Here is an 18,621-nt window from a genome sequence, read left to right as displayed (position 1 = left end):
GGAAGCTCGGCCCCTTCCACCCCCACTCCCCGCAGCATCCTCCTCCCCCCCCCCCCCCTTCCAGCATCCTCCTCCATTCAGTACCGGTGAGGTTTCCACAGGGATCAGCAGAGCTCCTGCACCAATCCCGGCCCTCCCGCCGCCGAGCTGGTCCCTGCCATTGGTTCTGCGCGATCTTTCGAAGCGAAAAGCCGGCTGCCGGCCAGCCCCAGCCCGGCCCCGGCCCCGGCCCCGGCCCCGGCCCCGGCCCCGGCCCCGACCCGCCCGGGCGCCGCCGCCGCCCGCTCCCCCGCGCAGCGGGAGCCGTGGGACGGGAGGTGCGGGCATGGGCATCCCCTCTTCTCCTCCTCTCTCGTATTTTCTTTTCCTCGAGATTTTGGCTCCTGCTTTGAAAAGCTTCCCTCTCCCCCCGCCCTTTTCCTTTTTTAATTTTTTTTTTTTTTATTTTTATTTCCCCCTTCAAATTTCACTTTACTTCTTAGTGGTGGGCTTAGAAAAGAGGTTTTTGGTATTCTGCCTGAAATTAGCACTGTTTCGCTCAATGTTGTCAGGCTGAATTACCGACTCGATGGCTGTCAGCCTTAACAGTTTCCTTTTGTCGAGAGGAGAGCTGCTTGACAGCAGGCTCAGCTAGAGATCTCCTGCTCGGGGCGATGCGTTTATGAACGGGTGGGACGGTGTCATCTTTTCTTTGCTGTGGGGCACTTTATAATGAAGTAATCCCCGTCATTAGGTTATGCAAGGTGTTGCAGTGCGAAGGCAAGACCAGTGGGAGAGCGTTTTCACTGCTGTCTTTCTCATCCAGGGCAAGGCAGCTGTCACCCACAGCTTTCCTGGCGATAGGTATTTTTTCTTGTGGCCGTTTTGCGTTAATAAGTGGAAGGTCTATTAACCCTTTCTGTAGAGGCACTGGCTGATTCTAGGCAGATTTCATATACAAACGTTTTAGGGTACAGACAGCACACCCTAAGTTACAGCACAGAAGCATTTTTCTGTTGTATGATCAGATCTTAGGATTGGATCAGATCTTAGGATTGGCTTCCAGCAGCTCAGACCTTTTTTTTTGTCTCATCTTTCAATAGCACTGTGTTCTGACCTGGTCTGGAAAAGCAGGAGAAGCAACCCACATGGTTAACCATTAAATATTTCAATTCACAATGCTTATTTGCCGTCTAGCCAACTATCGTATCATGTTGCCGAAGGATAGCATAGGGTACGAGATCACGTCCTTCAGTGAAAGCCAGAAGTGCCTCCAGTCCTGGTGCTGTTCTCCTTCTGTCCAGCCCCAGCCATAATTTAGAGCAGGCACAGACAAGAGTGCTCTGGTTTTGCCTGAAGGAGCTGACAACAGCGAATATCTAAAAATTTCTTGCTCCTCTCCTTTTCTCTACCCATGCTCCCTACGCAGGCAACAGGAACGGAGACTTCACTTCCGAAGGAACGTGCGTCACTTCTACACCAGTGGGAATCACTCTGCGCCGCCTTTGCGCCGAGGCGTGCCATAGGTTTCCTCTGTTTCTGCCTGGTCTTATGGCTGCGCAAGAACTTCAGCCTATTAAAGAGTCTTTTCCTGTGGTGTGGGGTGACGAAAGTCAGAAACGAAAGGAATGTTTTCCTAAGACTTGCTCGTTTTATTTAGTTTGGTTCAAAATAGACTTCTGACAAGGATAATAATAAATGCCAGCACGACACTGCATTAAGGTGGACCTGAAGCTCATTGCTTGTGATGTGGGAACCACGTTTTCTTTGCTGAGGTCTTTGCATTTCAGGATTTTAATCCTGTAGGTGTATCCGCATATCACGTTGGATGCTTTAACCTTTGTAATGCCAAGGGTGTTCCCTCTGTAGCCCGCTTTTCCCTGTAACCACACACCTGGAGGCTGCTGACCTGGTGCTTTTACTGTGTTATCCAAGTGCCCTTATCCTCCGGGCCTCGCACTGATGCACTCTGACGTGTTTTTCTATCCATTATGGCTGGTTTCTCCTAAAAATCGATTACCCTGGGTACGTGAATCATCCTTTCTTACCCTATTTTTCTACCCTTTGCTTTGCAGCTTTAATTTATAACTTTAAAGCCTACTGGATATTACAGTAGATAAATAATGTATATATCCAATAAATACTACTTGTACGTTACGTGTGCATGGAGCATGCAATTCCTGCGCCTCGCCAAGTGTGCTCCTGTCAGAGCTAATGTCATCTCAGGCAGGAGCAACCAGTAATGAGTTTAACTGGGTTTTGATGAAAACTGTATTGTTACTGTTGGAAAACTGCTCTGTGGACTCCCTGCTCCACCGGAGACGATGTCCAGAAGAGGACAATTGTCTGGAAGATCCCGTTGCTTCTGTTCCTGGCTGATCATTGGGAAGATGGTTTTCCTTCTGTCTTTTTTTTTTTCTCTCTCTCTCTTTCTCTCCTTGTTTCGGTTGTGGGGTTTTGTTTGGTTTGGTTTGGTTTGGGTTATTTAGTTGGTTTTTTTTCCCCTCCTTAAAACAGCTTTGAGGTCCATGTATGCCATAGATTGGGGATTCAGCTAAAAAAAAAAATATCTGTGCATATAAGCCTGTCTCAGCTTTCACTGTGCAGGTTTATAGGAAGAAACCTTGCCAGTAAATCATTTCTCTGTTCCGTCTGCAGGGTTTGGGGGTGGCGATGTGAAATGTTGAGCAGCCTCATTGACGGAGCGGTGCAGTAATGACTTCTGTACCAAATACTGCATCCTGAAAGGGAAGGGTACGTGAGACCACCTGATAGAAAGAATATAGTGTTAAAGTTGTACTTAAAGAACTCCAAAGGCAATGAAGCAAGAAATGATGAAGCAGCAAAGTCACGGACCCTTGTCATGAACATACATCCTGCCTTTTTTTCTTCTTTTCTTTTTTTTTTTTTTCCAGATCATCACTTCTCTACCTTTTGCAATCTGTAGACCTTCTTACAAGAAAGCACAATCAAGGAAGGTGAACAGAAGGAGATAAGGTAGATAACGTGGCAGAATATGTTTAATTTAATGACCTCACTTTGAAAATCATTGCCTATAAAGATCTATTACTGCTTTTCATTTATAGAGTATCTGTTGGATTATGTGAATTACTTCAACATTTCCACTATTGGTAGCAGTTCAGAGCAAAGACCTAGTAGCATCTCTTGCTCTGGTGCTTCTGCAGAGTAAAATGGTGTCCAACTGTAAATTGATGAATCCTGATGATTTTCCTGTTAATAGCAGCTGAAGATCTGGTTCTCTAAACTCAGTGACTGTGCTGAGAGGGACAGTAGCTCTGCTTCGAGCCAGGAGGTTGTATTGTAGCCCTCCAGAGGTCCTTTGCAAACTGTATTACTTTATAAGTCTATACAGAAGAAGATTGCAAGGCTGAAGAACATGGAGAAGTCTAAGAAGATGGAGAGGGCCACTGGGCAACACAGGGAGCAGAATAAGAAAACATACCACGATTCATTATCTTTGGGTGCATTTCTTCAAGCTTCACTAATGATATTCTACTGTTAGAACGGAGGAGGGATCCACTACCAAGCCAGATTTTTTGAACGGAATTTAATTTCCAAATCCATGCGATAGTTTTGCTTGTTCGGTGTCCTAATTGAAGGTTGTGTCCTCTATGTCCAAAACTTGATTCAAAGCCACGACTTCTTTTGACTCGTAGAGATAAAGAAAGATATGTATTACTGGTAACTCACAGTATTATCTGATGGTCATAGTCCATCGGGTGACCGCTCCACAAAAGGAATGTATTAGCGTTACTGAAATTGGTGGTTATTTTGTATACAGCAAACTTTATCGGTCCGTCCATGGAAGCTCATACTTCAGAGCTGATGACTTTAAGCAGTGGATAATCTACGCAGGGCTGGGTACATATGCAAACGCTGGGCTTGAATGGTATATATTTGCCTGAGCATGCCCTCCCTCCTGAGCAACGGGCTGGTAAGGAGGTGGGTACGTTTTGGAATTGGCTCTTATACCTGTTAGATGGACATAGACGTAAAGTCTGCGCACTGAACTCCTCATCTGGATATTTCACATCGATAATTGTGTAATAACGTAATGACAAATCATTGAAAGGTGCTTATTAGAAAGAAAAAAAAAAATCAAAAAAATCCCGGTGCTATCATCTTGCGGCACAGCCTGTAACGCTGTCAAGGCTTTACGTGGCACTTACTTGTTCTAGGTTTTGTTCGGCTCCTGGGACACAAACCAGCCACGGCAAGGAGGGGAGAACAGACTCTTTTCTGTGGCCAAGTAGGTGAAAGGCTGCTTTTGTTGCACGGTGTAGCTTTAACTGCACAAAGAGCTTGTGTGAGGGACATAAAAACCCTGAGTTTAATCGGGTAGTCACGAGATGGGGGGGGAAAAAAAGGTGAGAAACGCGACAGGAAGGAAAGCGTGGAAAAGGGGATACACGGAGAAGTGCAAAGCGGGAGAGTTTTTGTAGGGGCCACACACAGAAGGGGTATGTCTGCTCTTCAGGGTAACGTAGAAATACGTAGGCTAACTTGAGTAAGTGAAGGACATCTTGCTGGGGAAAAAAACCAGGGCAAATTGGTAGCTCAGGTATCTTTACCCAGACCTTTTAAAAGTGTTTTAAAAAATTTAGTAGAAACCTCAATTTTTGTGTTTGTTTTCTCATCTCTTATAGACTTTTATGCAGAAGTTGGTATGATCAGAGAAGTTTCTTTTCATCTGACTTTTAGAAAGGATTAGAGTCTCCATCAATACCTGGAGGATGACTTTGACAGCAGCACCCAGCCTGGCACCAGCACATGGAAACGCACTGCAGCTGCCCAGTAATTCTCATGGATGCAGGGAAAAAAATCCTCCTTTTTCTCCAGTTTAAAAAGCACAAGGTCCATCTCTGGCCACTTGGTAAGGCCGGATGGCTCCGTGGTACGTGGTGGGAAAAGGAGGCGGCAGGAGAGAGCGGTGAGCAAGGGGTCCGTGCGAAGGACATGGAGCAGGGATGTGAAGGGGATAGAGGGGATGGGAACTGAGGATATTGGGAGAAAAATAGAGGGAAGATCAGATTTAGCTGCATCTTTGGACTTGTAGCTACCTTTAGTTACTATGCAAAGGAAAAATAGATGTAGGAGAGAAAGGACTCCAGGTTTTCCCTCCCTTTCACTAGAGAGAAAGGCTGAGGAGCTCTGAACTTGGGCTGAGACAGGGGAATAATAAATTCAAACACAGTGGGAAACAGCTAAATGACCTCCTGACTGGGGAAAGGGGTGCTGGAGCACGGAGCCTGAGGTGAGGGAACACAACGGGTAGGTAGGGATGCCGTTGCAGCATCACTTTAGTAACAAAAGTAAACTTCTCCTCCATCCCTTAGGGGCAGATGCAAACTTTTCCTTCTTTCCTAACTTTAATCAGAAAAATACCTATTGAAAAATAGAGTTTTCAACGTAATTTTTTTCAGTTATTCTGTACAGTACTGGTCATTTTGCTTCCTCTGCTCTGTTACATAGCGCATGATCATGTGCTACTAGCGTTAGCTAATTAAGTTGATGTATTTTAATGCTATTGAAAATGAAGACAAAAATGCTATGAAAGACATGTTTGGTATTTTCCTCTGACATATTTTAGCATTTTGAAGGGAGTTGGCAACACTTTTTCTAGTCATGGGAGAGTGGCTGAGAGCTGACTAACTTTACAAGGCGACCAACCAAGAACCAAACAGAAATTCCCATTGTATTGCCATCGCTGGCATGAATTTCACATTCCGCAGTGAATCTTGGATTGGCCGTGTGGGATTATCAGGGTCAGGGCACAAACTGGTCCGGATGCCAAGGAAGCAGAGTACATAATCACACTTGTTCCGTAGAGAAAGGAGCAGATGTTGCAAGTACCCGTCAGGGCAAGAATAAGGAGAGAAATGCTCTGTTCTTAATGCTGCCTTGTCAGTATAATCTCATTTGTAATAATTTGTAATGAAAAGCCCATCCTACGGTTCTCCTGTTATCCTCAGATTCTTTCCTTTTCTCTTTACTCAGATTTTTGCTTTCAAATCTGAAAAACTGTAAACAATTACTGCCTTACTCCCTCAGTTACTAATCTTAATTTACATCTTCCGAAGGACAAAAAAAAATACACTTATTTTTATCTCGGCAACCCCATCCCTTTAAGTATAGTGATTCCTGGTTGCTTTTTCTGGCAAGATGTAAACTCCTCCCAAATCACAATCTTCCTCCGGTAGTCCGCACTATAATATATTCATTCTTTCCCTCTGCCATGTATAATTTTTGCATCTAAATTTTAACAGTCAGTTGTTAGGGCAGACTACCAGAGCAAATACTCCACGCAGAAAACAGAAACACTGTTTTTATGCAAAACCAAGAATTTATTGTCGGTTTAAAGTGTTAGCAATCCAAACAAATAGTTCTAGGTACAATACTAGCTCATCTAGTCCAAATTATTCGAGTATTACAGCTCATTCCCAATAACGCAACAGTTGACAAGAATAAAGGAAATAAATCTAGTATCTACCCTTTTTCTGGTGTTACTCTGATCCTTCCAATGCACCTGGATTGGATCCTGCGCCTGGCGCGGGAGTGGGTTACAGTGAGCTGCCGAGAGTTTCACGGTTTTGAAGTATGATGCTAAAAATTGGTGGTTTCCTCCTGCATTTGCTTCATCAGCTGTTTTAATCGCACTGGCGACAGCCTGCATCTTGTAAGTCTTCACACCACAATCCCCATGCGCCCTGCATCTTAAGCTTTTCCTAGGCTGAACAAAAGCCAAGAACCTTCTTTTAGACTTAAACTGTTTTTCAGCATTTGTTAGTTTTCCTTTAAAACCTCCTATTTTCTATGGGTTCAGATATCACCAGCTATTATTCTAACTAATTTTCCCCTGCTTCAAGATGGTAAAATAAAGGCTGCCATCCTTTCAGTCCATCTCCTCTGTTTCCCTGTATTACTGGTTTGGTCACCAGATGCCCGGGTACCCGGTGATCCCTCATCACCCAGGTCATTTAGGGACGTTAAAGTATGTTACAGCCAAATCACGGTAGTGACATAAGGAGTTTTAATATTATTTCCTCTGACTTTTGGTCATCTAGGCTGTTAAGAATGAATCGCAGAAGAAGCAAAGAGCATCTCTTACCTCCCCTCGGATTTTCAGTGACCCTCGATAGCGTGGGAAGCTGGGTCACAGCTAGATTGTGGCAATAAGGAGAAATGGAGATGGGAGTAGCGAAGGTAAAACAAGGAGTCAGAACACTGAAAAGAAGAAATGCTGTTGGAAAAGGAGAGCAGCCAGGGCTGGTTTTACCTCGTTAATTGTCTTCTGGGAAAGATTGACTCTGTTAATGGCACCAGTCGCAGCTGGACGCAGGATGCTGGTGAGTCTAGAGCGGCAGCTGGTTTTCCCTTGCAGTCCTTATTACAAAGACGTCATTCTTGGCTCTGTGAGCCCCACTGAGATCCTGAGTAGGGCAGGAGAACCAACCACTCTTGACGCCTGGCAGCTTGCAGCAGGACACGAAAACCTTCACTGCTTGGAGTCGGATGATTCAAACAGCCTCCGTGGTGTCTTGTCTTGGGCTGAATCATCTACGGAGGGGAAAAGAAACAGAGCCTCAGATTTTATATCAGAAAAAGCTTTGAAGGTAATTCCAGGGACTGCTGTATAATTTGTCTGGGAAAGTATGTTAATAAGGTGTTGACATCCCTTATGGCTTCTGGGCCTGCTGAAATCAGAGGAGGCATATGAGGGGAACAAGACTGCAGTTTATCAAGCTCAGTGATGCTTTTTGGCTATTGTTACAATCCCCGAAAACAAGTTTCCAAAGCTTTAACTTGTGTAGGAAATTAGATTTTTTTTTTTTTTTTGGTCAAATGTGTTGTACAGGAAAAAGAAAACTGACCAGTGCCTCCTGTATTCATGATGAATGGTCAAACTAAAAATAGGAAGTAAATTTAGGACAATTATACTTTTGTGCAACAGATAATCAGAAAAAAATAGAAATTAAAATAATTACTGCGCTGTTCAAATTATAATGCTTAAATTTAAAAAGATGCAAAACATTATTTATGAATGTCTTTTACGGTTATGTCTCCGAGATGCTCAGCGGTCAACATACAAAGCAACTTCTGAGTTTTGCTGAGATCGGGAGAGAACCTTTTCTTTCATGGGCGACGGTGCAAACGTGTATAAGCAGGGCTGCCTTACTCAATGCATTAGCTGTGGCCTTGCGAAAGGAAGGGAAATAAAAGATGTTTGACCCAGTGTTTTGCAGGCACAGAATCCCAAGCTAGAAAGACGTGATGTAGCCATCAGGTGATGTTCGGAACAAGAAGGGATGCTGTCTGGTGGCTCTTTGTTTCTATGGTTACATTCAGCTGGAATTGCAGTAACTAGGTCAGATTGGAAGGTGTGAATGAAAACAAAGAAATTCGGAATCCCTAATGAGAGTTCAGAGAGAAGACTGTCGCTGCTAGGGAAAGCAAGAAGGGACCTGAATGTGGAGACAGGCATTTTAATGCACATTTGTAAGGTGTGTGTATGAAATCCCACACAGATGGATCTGTCTATTTTAGCATCATTCGCTCTTCTATCATTATTCAGTAGCCTGTTGTACAAAGAATCATCTGCAGACCACCATCGAGCAGAGGTATCCTGTGGGATATACCCGCGGTGACACCTTTCCTCCCTCCGGCCGCACATCCCGGCGGCAGCAGCCAAACGTGGCCGTAGGAACAGAAAAGGCCGTGGCAGCTGGAAGGGAAAGGCAGGACAGATGGAAGAGCGGGAGAGATTTGCTGGAAAGGGGAAACAAAACCACGGGCAGGGAAGATGAGGCGTCCTCAGCCCAGAAGCGAGCAGAAACAGGTTGCCAAAGTGGTCTAAAAAGCAGCAGCTTGGGTGTGAGCCGCACTGCTGAGCCTACGCATCGTCCCTGGGTTGATGGCTTGGGTCCTTGGCTTTTCTGCTTTCTCCAAATCCCGTATCCGGGTCATGATATAATTTTCCAGGCGGTGTCTTCACCTGGCATTTAACGCTGACCACCAAGCCTCCGTCCTTTCCAACTAGCAAGTCATCCAGGACCAGCCACTTGGTATTTTGATCCCTTTCCCGTGTTTCTTACCTCCTCAGTGCAGGACTTGGCATTTGCTTATGTTAAACTACGCGATGCTCCTGCCAGCCTGCCCATCTTTCTTGCCCTCCAGCGTATCAACTGGTGTCGTCGTCCCCCCCCCCCGCCCCGGGTTTGATACAATCAGAAAATCTCCAGAAAGGTGCATTTATCCCATTTCCCTGGTCGGAAGTGAAGGCATTTCAAGAACCCTGGCATCCTTTAGGAATGAATGCATCTCGTAACCGCCTACGTTATGAGCGTGCCAAGACGATGAGGTCTATAGGGTACCCTCAAATATGGTGAAAATAATTGCATCCCGTGCCTCCGGCTGCACCAACGGGATATCACAGCCCGTAATTTATTACACCCTGGACAGCCGAAGATCCCAGGCAGCTGCCTCTTGCAGGGGCCCGAAGTTTTCTCCTCTTCCGTGATTTCCACCACCAAAGCCCACGCCTGCAGCTGGGCTGGCTGCAGCCCCGGAGCACGGCGGGGCTGCCCGGGGTCCTGCTCGGAGCACGGAGCTCCGCTCGCAGTTCGCAGCGCCCGGCCATAGCGCGTCCCCCCCGGCCCCCGCAAGGGGCGGGCACAAGGGCGAGCTGGGCCCAATGAGCGTGGGGGAATAGAGGGAAGGCGGGGCCTGAGGGCGCGGGGAGCCAATGGGAGGCGGGCCAGCGGGCCGGTTTTCAAGAGGAGGTTGGGAAGCGGCGCGGAGGAGGGGGGACTCGGGAGGTGCTGGCGGGGAGGGTCCGGCCGGGGGCCGAGCCGAGCCGAGCCGAGCCGAGCCCAGCCATGGAGGACTCGGAGCCCGGTCGGGCGCTCCGGCGCTTTACCTGGGAGGAGATCGGGCAGCGCAGCGGACGGGGGCCGCCGCCTCAGGAACGGTGGCTGGTGATCGAGAGGAAGGTGTACGACATCAGCAACTTCTGCCGGAGGCACCCGGGAGGCTCCCGGGTCATCAGCCACTACGCCGGGCAGGACGCCACGGTGAGCGGCGGGGGAGCGGGCGGCGGCGGCGGGGTGTCCGTCCCCGGCTCTTGCAGGGTATCCCGGGGAGGGATGGGGAGGGGGATGCTGGGGGCAGGGGCAGAAGCCCCTCCGCTCGTGCTGCAGGCAGCGCGAGGCGGCGTGGCGAGGGGTGCCGCGCGTGGAGGAGGGTCACTCGGGACGGAAACACGGAGCGGGGGGCGAGTGGCAGAGGCTCGGCTGTGTTACACACGTTCTACGGTGTCGGCCCTCGCATGCAGAGGTACGTACTGAATGCAAGGTGGTCCCGGGTCCCGGGGGACTCTTTTTTACCAGGTGACATTTCTGAAGGAATAACTCAAACGTGAACAAATAGGGTGTCTGCGACCGGGCACAAATCTGGGGGGGAACCCGGTGGTTTTTTGCACACGTATAGGGGATAAGAATACTCTTGGTTATTACACGTCTAGTCACAGGCCAGACGTGAACAGAAACACCCGAGATACTCGCGGTGACACTGGCGCGTGCACAGGTAGAGTTGTTGTTTGCAAGCGTACGAACGCGTTCGGCCTCCCCTAACTTTAAAAACTCGCCACAATCTTTCCAAGAGATGGCACTAGTGCAAAATATTACTGAAAGTCCTATTTCAGTCTTTTTAAAAAAATAAATACCGTTCACGTCTGAGTGCCAGTGACTGTTGCAAAGCGAAGTAAACGTCGTTTGAGTTGGCAGCGGGGCGTGGGGTAATTTTGTCAGCGTATTTCCTTCCTTCCTTCGTCTGCTTATGTCTTTCACGAAAGAAAATGTATTTCTCCGAATGTAAGTATTTAGACCCAAGGGCAGGTACGGGATGTTGAAGGTACCTCTAGAGTGGTTTTGATGGCCGTATGAACTTGAGATCTCGCGCTTTCCTTCACTTCATCGTACGCGCGTAATGTAAAGCTGAAGATGATACGTGAATTTGCACGCACTTCATGAGGTCAGGACGCACACATGCGGTTTTTGCAGCTCCGTTGCCATTGTGTGGTCAGAAATGGGTCGGTGACAGCGGCCAGACGCGGGGCTGAACACAGTTAGATGGTCAGATTGCAGCCAACTGTATTCTTTAGGCGTTATCATCTGTGTCACTGCCGGGTGCAACCGGACTGCTGACCGCTCAGGAACCCGAGCCAATAGATTCCACTTTTTCTGACAGTTTTGTCCTGGAAATGTAAAGAATCAGGCTCCTCAAAACCAGAAAAACCGGAACGTAAAGAAAGAACCCGTTTAGTTCGCCGTATGCCGCTAGAGTGTTGTGATTTCTAGAAGGTGCAATCAGCGGTGCCTTAACCTCCCGTTAGGACTGCACTGCCAGGTTTTACAGCCTCCACGGAAAGGATTGGTCTAAACGTATGGTACCATCCTCCTCTGATCTGGCCACATACTCCTCCCCATTTTTTTTTCCTCTTCCAATGAGGAAATGCAAATGTACATTCTCCTCTTCCCCTCCTTTATTCACATAAGCCTGAGCAGAGAGGATGCTACATCCGAAGTACAATGGGGCTGACCCAGAGCTGGCGACATCAACTGGTTTTGTTTTTTTTTTTAACCCCTTTCTTGACTAGAGAGCTTTTAAAAGGACAATTTATTTTAAAAGCATGCAATGATGAGCTAGTAATTATAGTGCTGAACATTGCACGGTGCAGGAAGCTTCCAAACTGATGCGCAGTGGGCAAATACTGTCTCAGAAGAGAAGAGGCATCCTTAGGCTGAGGGAGATGGTGAGGTATGTGTTAATTTGGACACAGGGAGAGAAATATGCAAAAGGAGCTAAATGGGAGGTTTTCAGTAGGATCTCAAGCTGCCATGTGTGCTCAGGGGCTTCGTAATCTAAATATAGTGATAGAGTCTATGGTGGTAACAATCACTAGTGATTTTTTTCACCTGCCTCCTTGGTTGTCATGGAGGTTGACATTACATTTAAATGAGAAAAGGAACTGATTTCCCTAACAGGGATCTTTTGAATGGTAAAAAGGGGAAAAAAAGGCCTTTTCGTGGGACTCTGCAGAAACATGGAGGGGAACCAGATGGGGACCAGGAGGCAAGCAGCAAGAAACCAAAACTATTCTAGGAAGATAGATAAACCAAAACTATTCTAGGCAGGGGGGGCATTGGGGATTGCCAAGGAAGTGTGTCTGGAACAACGTGGGGCTTTTGAGAGATTGGTGTGGGTCACCAGAAGCTGCCATCACCTGTCAGTGTCCTGCTCGTCCCATTATTTTTCCCAGTTCAGCTAGCTGATTCAGTTTTTATGCTAACATCTTGCCCTTCTCCCTGGTCAGACTTTCATTTCGGGATACGGGGCCTGAGGAAAAAGAAGATGGAAGCTAAAGACAAAATAGAGACAGAGGTGTATGTGGTTGAGATGATATATTTTGAGGTTCAACAGGGTACGAAATTTTCAGATTCAGAAGTAGGAGGGGAATGAGCCCGTATTTCTTGGTGACCTGCACTTAACAGCATCCAGATAGAAAACACTACAGAGAATTCAGCTTCAAACGATCATTTATGGTGTGAAGAAAGCAGTAAGATTTGTGGCAGTAAGATCTGGTTCAGCCAGCTCCATAAGTTGGGTTGCTTTCTGCTGAGGCCAGGATATCATGAAATATATTTCTTCTGCTGCCACCTGACCGATCGTTTTTCTTCATCCCATTCCTGTGTCTGTATTCCAGGACCCTTTCATAGCATTTCATCTTGACAAGACACTAGTAAGAAAGTACATGAGCCCACTCTTAATTGGGGAACTTGCACCAGATCAACCCAGCTTTGAGCCCAGCAAGAATGTAAGTATCTTAAAAACCTGATATTTGGGTTGAAATTGTGCTATTTAACATCTCTGCTAAAGGAAGGATTCCCCGTACATAAAATGATAGTATCTCCTAGAATCACTGAGTCGGTGTGAAGCTTCCCCTTGACTTCATGTCATTATCAGTAGTCTCAGTGAAGATTTGTCTCTACGTGACCCTCAGCTTTTCCCCATTGTAGTTCCTTCAGAGGGAAAACTAAGCTCCAATTTGAGTTCCTGAGACATTTTCAGACCAGCAGATACCATTGGGTCTCCCCACAGAAAAAGCTGGTGGAAGATTTCCGTGAACTCCGTGCAACCGTTGAGAAGATGGGGCTTCTCAACCCCAACCGCGCCTTTTTCATCCTGTATCTCTGTCACATCTTGGTGTTGGATGTTGCAGCTTGGCTCACCATCTGGTATTTTGGAGCATCCACAGTGCCTTTCCTCTTCTCTGCAGTGCTTCTAGGCACTGTCCAGGTAAGCAGCTAGGCAAAAAAGAAGCCCCGGAAACACCAAAAGCCAACCAATTTGAGACTCAGATTCTCATTGCCATAAGCACAGGAGAAATCTTATCTCCGTGGACTTCCCAAAACTCTGCTTCTCCCTGGGTTCCACCAAAGGGGCAAAATTACAGTGCCACGACACGCTGCTTTGGTAGAGCGGGCTTTGCCCTGCTTTTTCCTTCCCATAGTCCATCAAAGCCCTCCTTATTCCCAGCCTTCTTCATACAATGAAAGCCACGCTGCACTTCTGAGGTTCCCTTGTGCCAGAACTCCAAGGCACTGTGCCGGGGCCAAGCCACCATGTTCCCATGGGAACTTGCAGCGAGTTAGAGGAGAGGGCAGAGCAGCTATTTCTCCTGCGGCCAGCTGATCCCCTTGGAATTACAAGTACTCGGAGGAGGCAGCGGCAAGCTGCTTCTTAAAGGAGACTTTGTTGCCGATTTCAGTGCAGTTTTGTAAGAGAAGAAATGCTGTTTCTGAGCTGCGTGACTTTCCCCGCCCCCCCCCATTATTTTTTCCTTCCTCATGTGAAAACAACTATCTGGGACTAAAAGTCATTAGGCAAAGCCTGGACTGCACTGGTGTAGAGTAAAAGATAAGTGTTTGGCTTGGGTCTTACTGGAAATGCTCTTGCTATCCAGGGATATGTTGCAAGGAGCGTGGGAGCGGGAGAAGAGAAAGCCCTTTTCAGATGCAGAGCCTCCTGACACTTCTTTTTCCCCAGCAGCACTGTTTTGTTTGGGGTTTGTTGGGATTTTTTGGGTTTTTTTTTTTTCTGAATTCCAGGCCCAGGCTGGCTGGCTGCAGCATGATTTTGGACACCTTTCAGTCTTTAGCAAGTCGAGATGGAACCATTGGGTGCACAAGTTCGTGATCGGCCATCTGAAGGTGGGCATTCAGTGCTGAGAGGGGCTGCTAGAGCCTTGCCTGGGGTGCTCTGCAGCCAACCCCAATCTCGGTATAAGAAGAAAGCAAATGCGAGGAACTACTGGGGAGGGAGGACTGAGGGTAGGAGATGCAACTTCTTGATGGCACTTTCTTCTCATCCCTTCTTGCAGGGAGCACCAGCCAGTTGGTGGAATCACCTCCACTTCCAACACCACGCTAAACCCAACTGCTTCCGAAAGGACCCTGACGTTAACATGCACCCCTTATTTTTTGCTTTGGGAAAAACACTCTCTGTAGAGGTGAGACCTGGTGAAGGCTGGGAGGTTACAGCGTTAGGATTCCAGTTTGGAAAGCTGCAGAGAGCTTGGGGAATAGTGACCGGTTGGTTTGGTCAATGGGCTGTCTCAGTATTTTGGAAATTTGGAAAAGGTGCAGCTTGGCATTAATGGCCTTTGAAAAACAAGAAGAAAAAAGATCCCTACACATCACTAGCTTCCATATGCTTAATGCTGCAACTGGGTTTTTTTTAATGGGTTTTGCCCTTATACAATCTTGCTATGGGTTAAAATTTTCTAGATTTATTCTGAAGGTTTAAAAAAACCACCAAAGCTGCTTCTGTAAATTGAGAAGTACATCCAGAAAATGGTTTGAGCTGACCTGCTGTTTTAGAAAGTGATACTTTGCCTGCCACTAGTCCCTAATATTCCTTAGTAATACTTCAATACTTCTGAGTTTTTTTATATTCTTAAAATTTCAATGGAAGTTACCTTTGCTATGTTTTAAAATAAGACTGAAATATTTGTCACAATTACAAATTCGTATTTCTCTGATGAGAGACTTGCAGTTGTATGAAGATAAGATTGCAAGTTGTTCTCTTTACCAAGATCAGCCTTGACTAATTGTAGTGTTTTGGGAAATGAAGCAGCAGATGACAAGCAAGGACTATCTGGAACATTTACAATTACTGATCGAAGAAGCTATTTCAGCGGTCTCAGTCTGACAGTGGGTGTCAGACCGGGTCCCATCTGAGTCCAGCTCTATTTCTGGTATGACTCTGAAGTTAATTGAATGGCTTTAGCATTTGCCGGTCCTTTGAAAAAATAGTTATATAAATTCGTAGCGTCACCTGGCTTAAATGCTCTGATTTGCATTGAAATTAAGGGAGGGCTGCTATTCGGAATTGGTTTGGACATGTACAGGGATATAATGGAGATCCTCAAGGAAGCTGGTGACGTGATCTGTTATGCCGATACAGCGAACACTGAAAAATTAGCAGTCTCGGAGGGAGGATAATCTATTCACTCCTGGTCCTGTGGACGCAGTTTAATGTCTAGATGCTCATTTCTCTACTTTGGAGGCTAATTGCAAGTAGGTGGGAGTTCTACACACCGTCATCTTTACTAATAGTATCGTAGGTTTTTTTCTGAAAAAAAAAAAACCCAACAAAACAACAAACACTCGTGGGTTTCGGTTTAAATGTTGTTAGGCAACTGTGCCCTCTGTAGGGAAAGAGCTTCCAGTGCACGTTGGTGTTTGTGGTGCAAGGGACTACCCAGCCTCTTCTGCATCCAGGGCAGGCATGGGAACTTATCCTAGCAGTCACAGGCTGAAGTTCCAGGGGATGATGAAGCCAATAGCATGGTGAAGGGTTTGGTAGGACATCTCTTTCAAAGGTTCAGAGGTATCCAAGTAGGCGTTTCATCAAATGTGGATGCACAGGTGTCTTTAGTTGTCTTCACAGCCTGAGTAATTTGCTTCTTTTAACAGCTTGGTGTACAAAAGAAGAAATTCATGCCTTATAACCACCAGCACAAGTACTTCTTCATCAGTGAGTAACCCTACCCTTTTGCAGTTCCGTGGACAGCATTGACTCAACCCTTGCCTTTTCCAGCCCACCTCACTGAGCTAAGAGGGTACAGTTAATGTCTCTGCAATCTGTTTCTCCACTCTAGTTGGTCCCCCAGCTCTGGTGCCTCTTTACTTCCAGTGGTACATATTCTACTTTGTGGTACAGCGGAAACAGTGGGTGGTAAGTCATCTCCACTTTGCCAATGGTGGCTTCTCCTTCTTTTATGGATACATTTCAGTGCAAGAAATCACTGGAAGGACCTCTGAGCTGTGTATCTCTGTGGCAGGGGGTGTGGGTAGTACACAATCTGGGAAATAATGTTTGCTGGTGGGGGAGAGAAGGGTACCTTCCACACAGCCCTTCTCCTCTGTAAAAGATCCGTTCACAGTTGGGTGACTAAAGATGTTCTCTGATGTTCTGGCTCGGTCCAGGGTGTGTGAGTGGCTGGAAGCATTCCTTCTTCTGCAGAGTTGATGTTCATACAGAACTTGTCCTTCAGGTAGCATGAGAGTCTAGTTTAAGGTAGAAGCAGTCATTCCGGCCACTCTTTTTAGTTTTTCCCAAACCAATACAATAAAAATTTATGGGCACAGAAAAAGGGGAGAAGTAGCAGAAAGAGGATTCAGTGCACCTCCGTTTTGCACAATGATATATTAAAAATCAAGTAGCTTTCAGGTAGCCTAAAACGGAATCCTCACGGTTCAGTGTGAAGTGGAATAGGGGATGTGTCGTAGACTGTTTCGGAGTTGTTAGGAAGATTGTAAGGGGAAAATCTAGGACCTTGAGAAATAATATGGTTTCTAGAGACTTTAGAGAGAATGCAGAAAAAAGATGGCTTTTCTGTGAGACGTGGGGGTTAGAGACAAGGCATCTTACTGTTTTATTCTTGCCTGGGAGGTGGGACAGTCAGGAGAAAATGAACAGGAGGATGAGATGGAGGTAAACCAGAGCTCTTCATTCTTTTCATTGGCTAGGTTTTTTGTTTTCTCACTGCTTACTTTCTCTTTAGATCCAGGGGAAGATGTGATGCGTTGGAGCCTGTCCTCTCTAGTGTTTGCCCTGTGCTGGGCTCATAAGACCCAGATAATTCTCGAGCCCAGGAATGGCTGGGGAGTGGCTGTGTGTCAGATTGCTTTGTGATAGGGCCGGGGAGGAAAAATATATCAGTAGAAGATATTACAGGGGAGAAGATATAAAGGCAGTGCCACATAGAGTGGATGGTAAATTCAGAAGCCAGTAATTCGTACTCTTAATGAAGTTTTATCTCTTCCCCATACTACAGGACCTGGCCTGGATGCTGACCTTCTACATCCGATTCTTTCTCACCTACTTGCCCTTACTGGGGGTGAAGGGTATCCTGGGCCTTCATCTGTTAGTCAGGTATCATTCAACTTGTAATTCCTCCATTTTCTCTGCGCAGTTTCTATCGATCCTTCATGCCAGCTTTTCTTCAGCCTCCTGGTTATCTTTCGCATCGGGTCCCTATTCTTCTTTCTCCTTATGCCTTTCAGGAAGACAGAGGTGGTTGTCTGTCAGGCATGTGTCTTGAGAAGGTAGAAGGTGTGTCTAGGTCTGATCTGCTGACCAGGTGTTTGGGGTTCCTGGTGTTCATTTTATCAAGCTACGACTAGCTTGTATGTGTACAAGTGTTTCGTACTGACTTGTTCCGGCATAGGTGTGAGATCAGTAATGGTTTTGTGTGTGTCTGTATGCACAGGTTTATAGAGAGCAACTGGTTTGTCTGGATTACACAAATGAATCACATCCCAATGCACATCGATTATGATAAGAATGAGGACTGGTTCTCTACCCAGGTAAGACCTTTCCAGAGACCTGTGTCTTTGAAGGTGAGAAGTTGTAGTTCTGGGTACATAGTGCCCAAGAGAGCTGGTCGCAGAAGTGATGGGAACTGAGAGAGGAAAACGTAAGCAGCTTGTCCTCGCTGTGTGAAGCGAGTGTTGACTGGAGATAGCTCTTGGAGTTGCTGTCTTCAGCCAGGAGGCACGTCGTGATGAGGAACTTGTACCTGATTACCGTTGTGTTTGGGACATCTAAGAGAAGGGGCATTCCTAAAACAACACTTAAATGTTACTGTTTTTTCTCTCAGCTCCAGGCAACCTGTAATGTTCATCAGTCCTTATTCAATGACTGGTTTAGTGGACATCTGAACTTCCAAATCGAGCACCAGTGAGTTGAAGCATGGGTCAGGGACGTGGGGGGATTTCAAGGAGTGCTAGTTACGCTAGGTCTGAAGGGCCTACAAGGTCCCTGTCTCTATATCAGCTAATGCAAGAACAAAAGATACCGTGGGTAAATTTTGTGCTCTTTTATATGGGGATGGAATGGGAACTCCAAGTGATGGGTCAGAAAATTTTTGGAACACTGGTGAGCACCAGTACCACTTCAGATACGCGTAGCATGGCACAGGAGTGAGAATTACCAGCCTCAGTAGAGATTCTGGCTGAAGTGGCAATGAGAGGGACCGCTACAGAGCAGTAACGGCTG

The 18,621-nt window shown here is 46.5% G+C and overlaps 1 protein-coding gene across 2 annotated transcripts in view; it reads left to right on the top strand.

The window, feature by feature from the left end:
• Positions 1-4,124: 4,124 nt before the first annotated feature.
• The window catches only part of LOC104637186 (acyl-CoA (8-3)-desaturase), a 17,192-nt gene continuing 2,695 nt past the window's right edge, over positions 4,125-18,621 (top strand). The window contains exons 1-10 of one of the 2 annotated variants that reach the window (XM_075755441.1): positions 4,125-4,930; positions 12,761-12,871; positions 13,156-13,353; positions 14,166-14,267; positions 14,438-14,566; positions 16,035-16,095; positions 16,220-16,296; positions 17,399-17,496; positions 17,834-17,930; positions 18,224-18,303. In XM_075755441.1, the coding sequence (XP_075611556.1) occupies positions 4,808-4,930; positions 12,761-12,871; positions 13,156-13,353; positions 14,166-14,267; positions 14,438-14,566; positions 16,035-16,095; positions 16,220-16,296; positions 17,399-17,496; positions 17,834-17,930; positions 18,224-18,303 (1,076 nt within the window). In that variant the 5' untranslated portion in view covers positions 4,125-4,807. Of the gene's footprint in view, positions 4,931-9,777; positions 10,071-12,760; positions 12,872-13,155; positions 13,354-14,165; positions 14,268-14,437; positions 14,567-16,034; positions 16,096-16,219; positions 16,297-17,398; positions 17,497-17,833; positions 17,931-18,223; positions 18,304-18,621 lie in introns of those variants that run through there. The other variant, XM_075755440.1, reaches the window with a different exon arrangement.

Source organism: Balearica regulorum, chromosome 5, assembly GCF_011004875.1.
Source record: "Balearica regulorum gibbericeps isolate bBalReg1 chromosome 5, bBalReg1.pri, whole genome shotgun sequence".
NCBI lineage: Eukaryota > Metazoa > Chordata > Aves > Gruiformes > Gruidae > Balearica > Balearica regulorum.
This window is presented reverse-complemented; position numbering and strand designations above follow the sequence as displayed.